Raw genomic sequence first — 9,297 nt, forward strand, 5'->3', positions numbered from 1 at the left:
AGTAAGATATTCCGTTCTTTGTAGCAAAAGAAATGTCTTTGAAAGGTTGACTTTCCGAACTCTGCATTTTGTATAATGAAGTGATATTCATTTGAGATCCACTTCCTTACATTGATCTGTACATTAAAAAACGTAAAAAGGTGAAAATTCACGAACTGAAAAAAAGTAGTTAGAATTGCACTGTGAGGCATGGTTGTCAATGGCAACAGACTTTGATTATCTTAAAAATATTCTATAATGAAATATACGTCAAGACGAACAGGTTTATACCACAGAACATTACATTCCTCATAGATTTTTAACTGAAGATATCACTGTAGACATAACTAAACGAAGTTTCTGAATCACACGTTCTGTTCAGTGATGTAATGGCGCAAGCAATATGAAGAGTACTCATTCTGGATCTTGCAGTGTGGAGAGAGTGAGGAATTTCTTTAAAGGTCAAGTCCACACAAGAAAAATGTTGACTTAAGTTAATAGAGAAAAGTCAAACAAGCACAACACTGAAAGTTTTATCAAAATCGGATGTAAAATAAGAAAGTTATGACCTTTGAAAAGTTTCGCTTATTTTTCACAAACCGTCAATGCACAACTCAGTGACACGCAAATGAGAGAGTCGATGATGTCCATCGCTCACTATTTCTTTTTTTTATTGTTTGAATCATACAATATTTCAATAGCACAGATTTGACAATAAGGGCACAATTGACCGAACCATACAATGTTAAAACAATGGTAATACCACATTTTCAGGGAGGAATAAAGTTTTGTTTTACATGACAAAGGGAGAAAATTTGAATATTTCATATAATAAAATATGAGTGATCAGTGATGTCATCAGTCCCCTCATTTGCATACTGACCAGGATGTGAATATAACTGTTTCGTGAAATTAAGGGAAACTTGAAAATGTCATTACTTTCTTATTTTATATCAAATTTTGATGAAATTTTCAGTGTTATGCTTGTTGGTATTTTCTCTTTTTATTCAAATCAACTTTTTGTTGGGGTGGACTTGTCCTTTATCTATGAGCAGGTTGTAATGAATTTAGCGTGTAAAAATCAAATCGGCCAGAAATCGAAGACAAAATATCGATTAAAATTATGAGGTTTAAAATAATTATGATTCAACAATTTGACAAATGCCACTTTCGTAGGAAAAGTATATGGGCAACCTCCCCTCCCCGACCATCACCAGTATAGCGCGCCAGTGCATGATTATGATCGACAACTTATATAGCACACATGATTATCAATTAAGTTAATGTCCATCAGACTTGAGATGCTATAGATCTGTGTCGCTGTTCTTCGGGGTATGCATCAGTGTCCGTTAATAAATATTCGAATATTGTTGGCAAACACAAGTACTGCGATATAAATAAAAAAAAGTTTCAGCATAAGTACATCTAGAATCATCATCAGTACTGTCCCTGGTAAGGTAATGATATAGTATCGTGTAATGTAAAACATTCCATGTAGATAGGCACACAGGGATGTCGACCCCTAAAGAGCATCCATCGAAGATTAAACCCAGATATCGACTCATCGGCACTGTTCGAAGGCCACGCACTGAAATTCGATGAGTACACGCTCGGATGGGTGGCAGAACATTCGAGAAACAGTTCAGGAAGGAGGAAGATCGATACAGCCCTGATGACATAGACGATTGCAAAGAGTAGCACAAGAAGCGCTGTTGATCTGATGCAGAAGCTTTCCGCAGTGTCAATTTTAGAACAAAATAAGCGAAATCGGTAGAGTTTACGAGCTTGGTTTCGCGCCCTTTTGCTGCTCCTCAACCATTCAAGCTGCCTTCCGAGTTCGTGAATGCCCATGGCAAGATCACGGCGACCTTTGACCAGGAGAGGCTCGTCTTTGATATTGCCCATCACCAAAGTCTTCACCCTGGATTGTTTTCGAAGCTGAAATGATAATAAAAAAGTTGAAAACTTTGAATAATTAAAATATTTGGGGGAAATTATTTCTTTTTGTTTAAATTTTCAACAGTAAAGGTAATGACTTATAAAATATTTTATACGAAGAAAATTAATGTTATGTAATCAAACAGAATAATTGGGAATGTGAATATATAATTCAATGAACAACCAGCCCCCCAAAATGGATGAACCAAACCTCTCTTCTCTTGACCTCTTCAAAAACATCCCAAAACACACTGTATAACCATAAACCTTAATTTGTCCTACGCCATCAACAGCGCTTTGTATCCTCCGGAAAAAGCGCTATATAAATCAAATTATTATTATTATTATTAAAACAATCTATACGGATGTCCCATAAAGATCGCTTCCTTAGACACATACGTACTTTTCTACATAATTGCGTGATACAAACATTCTTGACTTTAGTGTATAAATTATGAGTATAAACAGTTACATGTTTATAAGAGTGAGATATGTTATAGCATCACTGATTTTTTTTTTTTGCGTTTTTGTGAAAGACAGCTGAATTCGAATCGAACATCTTGGCATGCCCATCACATATTATAGGCCTACCACTTGATCACAGGTCATTAAAGTATTCATCCCCTATCTTGGATTGACCAGCTCAATTCACCGAGAGTAAATCAATATTTAATTTGTGTGTATGCTCAGTGTCATCTAATTGAATTAAATAGACGTTTACAAGCTGCAATCAATAAAGTGATAGACAAATATGTTTCCTCGTAAACCGACGTCACTGCAGTACAGGTGACGTCATCAACAACACATAATATTTTCCCCCTTTCAGAACCCTATACACACAAAAATGTAGAATGGGCTATGCTAGATCAAAATAGTTCCTCATTGTACTATAGCATGTATAGGGGATTAGTATTCACTCGTCTCAATGGAAAACTGTTACAGTGGAACTCCATTCTTTTGGGGCAAATTAATAAGAGGTCTGTCTACCTTGCGTTATTTAAAGAACACATTGATACGAAACAAGGAAAAACAAAATCTAAAATCAAGGAATGGAAAGCATCTATTCCAAATTCCAATTTTTCCGTGGATAGACAATTGAATATTAAGCTTTATGTTTGCCCTTTGCATTAGTGGCTGGGATGCTATTGTTATTATAGATATTTACCGGTATCATTATTATTTTTATGTTCGTTTCAAACTGACGATTGCCTCCTTTCATCAGGTGGTTCGTTATCAACCCGTTGGTCATTATCATGCTCATTATGACTCTGGGTACGATGTGTTTAACTATTAAATCGATTTATGATTATAAATATGTTTTTTACGTCTTTATCATTCCCAGAGCCTTCTTGTAAATCAGTTTACGTAACGGAAGGGACTACTCTGATGTTAAAAGAAAACTGACATTAATATAATTTTATTGATTGATTTTTTTTCTATTATCCAATAAAGGCTCGCCAGTGATTAAAAAATACAAATACAAGGTATTCAAATTTGACATGAATGATGGTGACAATCAGTACAGCCAGTTGAGTCAAATGATATCAACAAAAATTTATATATACCCGAATCAACTCCTTGAGATCTCCAACTTCAAACCCTAATTTTGATTTTCGTGAGATTCTTCGCAACTGTGTCCTGTTGTCCAGATCTCCCATTGTGGCCGCAGCTTATGTTTCCCCCTAGTTGTGGCGCCTCTTCTGCGGCGCCAGTCTTAAATGTTTATAGGACAACCATCGGGACAGAGAAATAAAGAAGAGTTGCAAACCGTCATCTGCTAAAATTCATTTCTCTGCAAGAATGCATAGACTAGTTGACCTATCCCCTATTAAATTCTAATCAATAACACATCGAAATGTCTTCAAGCGAAGAAAGTAAACGTTGGTAAATATTCTTTCCTCGTACCAATTTACAAGTTTTAAAAAGTCCGTTGTTCGGAAGTAGGCCGATACGTCATAAATAGGAAACACTAAATCTCAAACACGGTTGAAATCACCACTCGTGATGCAAACTCTAAACACTGCATATAAATATCATGATATTTCCTTGTTTCTGTTATTTTACTGTCCATCTGGATTCCTTGTATGTCCACTTTCTCAAGTTCGAAATCCAATAAAACGAACTTTTTACGGATTGGATTCCAAGGCAATGAAGACATACAATAGCAACAATGAATGTTGACATAGTTCAAGGGCATTTCTCCACCAGAGCAAAGTCAGGATCAACAAACATTAAAGTTCTCAGTGAAGCATTGCAAGATGTAGGCTCCGATCGGTGAGAGTGAAATGCCGAAACACGAGTAATTCCTCTTTTGTGCATGAAAACTGGAGCTTCTCTTTTCAATAGAATTAAACTGCACCCATTGTTAGCATCCATTCTATAAACATCTAGTCTATATTAATGCACGTTTCTCTTTCCCAGGACAGGGCCGCACTCTCACTTTTTTTTATACAATGAAATATCGACTGATGCCGCATTTGAAGTGCAACATGGTGTGAAATAATAATGAGACAGGGTAGCGCGATATAATTACAGCGAGCGAGCCATGCAGTGTGGATAATTACTCATGATTATTGTCTCCGTGTAAATAAGACTATTAATTAAACCAATATTAATAACGGATACTAGAAAGCGAGCAATTAATGTCGGTTAGGTTTATCCACGAGTTAATGTACATTCTCAATCCAAACGTACATTATTACGTTTGACCCGACGTGATGATGCGCAGTTTGTAAAATGCTAAAGTCCAATCAAAGTCCCGAAGTTAAAGAAATCATATTTCACAACGCACAAAATCAAATTTCAACATGTCATCAATGGTATTCTAAAACACCAGGACTTTCACTCAGTTCGAAATCGAAGCAATGAATCAAATTAAGTTCGGAATCGCACCAGATCCCACGTCTATTTAAATCAAACAGAATCGTGTTACAATCCGGATATAAACCTATAATGAAAGGCGTCCATTCCATTGTATGATGACATAATGGGTGTTATAATGGTTATATTCATCTGGCACCCACTTGAGATGGGGACTATTAATATTGACCATATCGTTGTTCTCTCAAGTACATTGTAAATATTACGATGTCGTGAATGATTCACAGTGCTTGCATCAACACACACCATACACAAAAACCTCATCATCATTCTCGAACATGAATGCCATTATCTTTCCATTTGCTAAAAAGCTAGAATATCGGGGAGTTTGATGTTTGATTCTGAACCAAATAATAAAAAAAATATCTACATAAGCAATTGCAGGCAAATTTATACAGTAAAATAATCGAGCTATAAGTTCAATATAAATCATAAATCGTTCAAAAATTTCAAATCACTTTGCTCACTTACGTTAGTGTGATCCCCTCCCCACCCACACACAAATATATTGACGCCCCGTCCTCTTAACTCCAACACAGATTGTACTGATAACAAATTTTATTTAATCATGATTTTTTTTTCTTCATAGATGAGCCTTTATATCCTTGATTACTAAATAAAATCCATCGTTATTCCATCATTCCATTGTTGATTTTGGGGCGATTTTTATCATACAATGGAGTGATTTAGTTCAATAAAATCATGAGTTATTATGTTTATCGCCATCATTTTTATTTTGATTACGCGCCCAACCTCAAGCACACAACGTTCGATTCGGATTTGGATACAATAGGCTAATCAAAATGCCAAAATGCCAAAAGCGCTCTTTGAATGAAGTAATACTGACTTAAATCAAGTTCTCTCTCTTTCTCTTCTTCTCTATCTATCTGAGTGTCACATCATGCATTTCACCGCCCCTATTACCCTCTTCCTTTCTCTATTTTCGCCCCCCCCCCTTACTCCTCTTTTCTTCTCTTCCTTATACTTATCTATGCGCCAATATATCAGGAGCGGATCTATGGGAGGGGGCGGGCCCTATTGATTGTTTGTCACCAAAAATTGGGGGAAAATAAAGACATTGAATTGGAATGACCCCTTTTTGTCGAATTTCTGCCCCCCCCCCTCACGGCCAATCCTGGATGCACCCCTGTCAAGAAACGGTATACCACCTGCTGAAATATTCCTGATTTCTTGTTATATGCATTGTGCAGGCGGTCTGACTTCCTTTCTCGTCCTCCCATTCCTCTACTGATCAAGTCATGTACAACCTGATATTACTATACAAAAATGGCAGTATCGAATATGTATCAATGTGATCGACTTCTTACCCTGTGTTGAACATGACAACAAATATCTTCTCTCCTCCATAGGGAACCTTCCGGTGTGGACACACTCAACATGTTAATATAACCAGTACATTCAGCAGACGCCATAGACACCACTCTACAAATATTGATCAACAAGCCATCGCGCTGGCCTTTCCCCGCGATATGAAGTTCATTTGGAAATTATATGTGCCAGAAACATATCATGGGCTCAGATAAATGAATTCGAGTCAGATTGTTGGTTTTATTGATTCAGCGCGAATTCCATCACTGGTTGCCAAACATTGCTGGGAGGGTAGTCCAAACCCTACCATGTCACGGTCCTCTGAGCGGCTCTGTCTGGCTTGTCCATCATATAAAAAGCCTAACTCAAAGCATGTGACAGTCCTTTTTTTCTAAACGATGTTATTTTAGAAAGAAACTCATTCGTTTATCCAGCAGAGAGCTAAACAGGGAATGTAATTTCAGTATTACTGACCCGTAAGGTCAAGCCCCACTGAGCAGACTGATACGGTGACACCAGAGAAAAACACAAATATATACCTTATGAAAGAAAATTATTGCTCAACCATATATCAAAGGTTATCATAAACAAATTAAACTAAACGACATTTCTTTGAGAACTGCATAATTAAAATTTCCAAAAATATCACATGCAAGACTCATAAAATCTCGCAGTCATCATCTCCAGTCATCGATTTCAAAGTCAAACATGACATTATACCATTACCCAGTGGCATATGTTCTTGAACGGTAATACTTCGGTAAAATTGTATTCAGTACATTTTAAATGTTTATTTTCAATATTTTATTGGTCTAATGCCAATTCGTCCAATTACCAACTTGTCAGCTATTATTTTGTCTATCATCAGTTTGTCCAATATTCAAAATGTCTAATTGCCAGTTCGTCTACTAGTTTCGACTAATAATCAGTTGGGCTAATAGCCATTTAGTCCAAATCCATTTTGGCCTAATATGACTTAGTGATAATTGGGCAAAATGAATGAAAAGAATAGGGGTATTAGACCAACTGGTTACGAGACGAAATGGTCATAGACGAACTGGTGATTAGATGAAGTGATGATTGGACCAAATGGTTATTGGACCAAATGGTTGATAGACGGAATTGCATTAGACTAAATGACGGTAGACGTGTCATGAGTGGACGAGTTGGCAATTAACTAATTTTAATCAGTAGCTATGCGATTGTCCAACGAATAGTATTAAACTTGTATGCAATTATACTTCTCGGAATTCAATTTCCCTACAATCATAATAATTCATATTACATCGACCGCTGCAGTAGATATAATCAGGGACGTGAGAGGACCCTCTCACGTCCCTGATATAATCCACCGCACCCCTGGAGCGCATAAACATGTAACCAATGTAACTTTTGTTCCCTTTAGTAGAGCTGAACAACTCAATTCCATTTACAAAAAAAAAACTTACACCCCATCCCCCCAAAAAAAAATGCCAAAGACAAATAACAATTACAACAACAATGACAACAACAATGACAACAACAGCAACACCAATTATCAAACAAAGTTATTGAACCATTTCACATGTTGAGGCAGTTACTATTAATAAAACTACAGGACTATTTATATTTCAAGCATGGCGATTTAAAAAAAGAAATAATTGATTGAATTGAGCTAGCTGGTAGTTTCATCGATTAAACTGACCTGGCGGATAGCCCTGCCCGCATGACAAAAAATCATGCAAAATAACAATTGGAATAAAAGTTCATAAAATGCTTCTTAGCGTCTTAAACGTAGCTGTCTTTTGTGAGAATCACTGAGAAAGACCATATTCGTTTACGTCATTCGCATATTTTAGAGCATATTTCTGCATTATAACTCACCCGCTCCCCAGAGAAACCAGCAAAAAAAAGAAGAACAATTAATCATCGCCTTGATAGTTGAGGATGCAACCATCTCTTATATAGATGGTATAAAGTCACATGACATCTGATGGTCCAGACATCTTTCATGACGAGTTGAACATTTTGCATTTGATCATAGAATGATTATTCTTACATTAGAACAGCATAATTTTGAATATGAGTTTTAGATGGAAATCACTGGTGTGGTGTCAGATTATAAATATTGATAAACTTCAAAGTGTGTAAGGCGATTTTGCATCACTTGTGATACTACATATAGGAAAAATCTACCACTGTTATACATGGGATTCTTTCCAAATGAAGATATCATTATATTAAAAAAAGTCACTGACGTCTCATGTATAAAGTTCAACTTTAAAAATTATAAAACTGCATAAAAAAATAATGTTCTATAAATTCATAGAAATAGGTATATTCAGATTATGATGGATATATCATACTGACTTTTTTGTATAGTTCCGCATACATTTCATTTGATTATGAAAATTAGAAAACCGTGGCCCTTTCCCGTTGTAATATTCACTATATGATTGAATTAGGTCACCTTAAGGTTCCTTACTTCCTTGTATTGGAGGAAAGATAAAGGTCACTACGTTGAATTCTTAAAAGACGCCAGTACACCGAGTGGCAACATTATCTGTACATACCTTTTTCGAGGCGCTGTTCTCGCCTACGTCCAATTTCATGTTTGGAACATCTACCCTCAGCATACTTGCTTGAGACATCCCCGTGTCACATGCACACTCTCCTTCAATGCAGTACGATATGGATATGATATTAATCGGATAAGTTGACAGTAAACGCGGATAAGTAGAGTCGTATTGAGATTGGAGCATTGACCTTCTTATGTTGAAGAATGCAGTGTAAACATTGAACGAACCGGCTTCAAGGATCTTTCTCAGGTTGCTCTTCGTGCAAGTTGAAAAGCCTTCTGGGGACCGTTTCCATGGCGGTTGCGTGACTTTATTCCTCCGCACCTAACACCTCCATTAATGAGTTTTGTATATATCCGGGTTAGATTGGGATTAAACTATAGGAGCAATTCTGGGCAAAACAATAAATCGACCCTTATAATTGGCGCGGTTCGAGACCATCTAATTAGATCAATTGGTCCAATTTATTGATGGTGGATAATAAATACAGGGAGAGGTTGATGTAACTATGTTAAACAAGGTTAGGTTGTTAAACAACCTAACAAGGTGGATATGTGCGCAATATAAATACCCTATATTATCATTATTATCATTAAAGGAGAGCACAGAATCG

General features: G+C 36.4%; 1 protein-coding gene across 4 annotated transcripts; it reads right to left on the reverse strand.

Annotated features, from left to right (window-relative positions):
* Positions 1-930: 930 nt before the first annotated feature.
* LOC121418756 lies at positions 931-9,014 on the reverse strand. Of its 4 annotated transcripts, XM_041612842.1 has the most exons (3): positions 8,679-9,014; positions 3,483-3,630; positions 931-1,917 (listed from the first exon to the last, which is right to left on the reverse strand). In XM_041612842.1, the coding sequence occupies exons 2-3, from the start codon at positions 3,573-3,575 to the stop codon at positions 1,417-1,419; spliced, it is 594 nt and encodes a 197-aa protein (XP_041468776.1). In that variant the 5' UTR covers positions 3,576-3,630; positions 8,679-9,014; the 3' UTR covers positions 931-1,416. The 4 variants fall into 4 exon arrangements, with proteins under 4 accessions (XP_041468776.1, XP_041468774.1, XP_041468775.1 ...); XM_041612840.1 differs by lacking the exons at positions 3,483-3,630; positions 8,679-9,014 and adding an exon at positions 6,126-7,149; XM_041612841.1 differs by lacking the exon at positions 8,679-9,014 and having other exon boundaries at positions 3,483-5,037.
* Between the last annotated feature and the right edge of the window lie 283 nt (positions 9,015-9,297).

The sequence above is a fragment of the Lytechinus variegatus genome, chromosome 7, assembly GCF_018143015.1.
Source record: "Lytechinus variegatus isolate NC3 chromosome 7, Lvar_3.0, whole genome shotgun sequence".
Taxonomy (NCBI): domain Eukaryota; kingdom Metazoa; phylum Echinodermata; class Echinoidea; order Temnopleuroida; family Toxopneustidae; genus Lytechinus; species Lytechinus variegatus.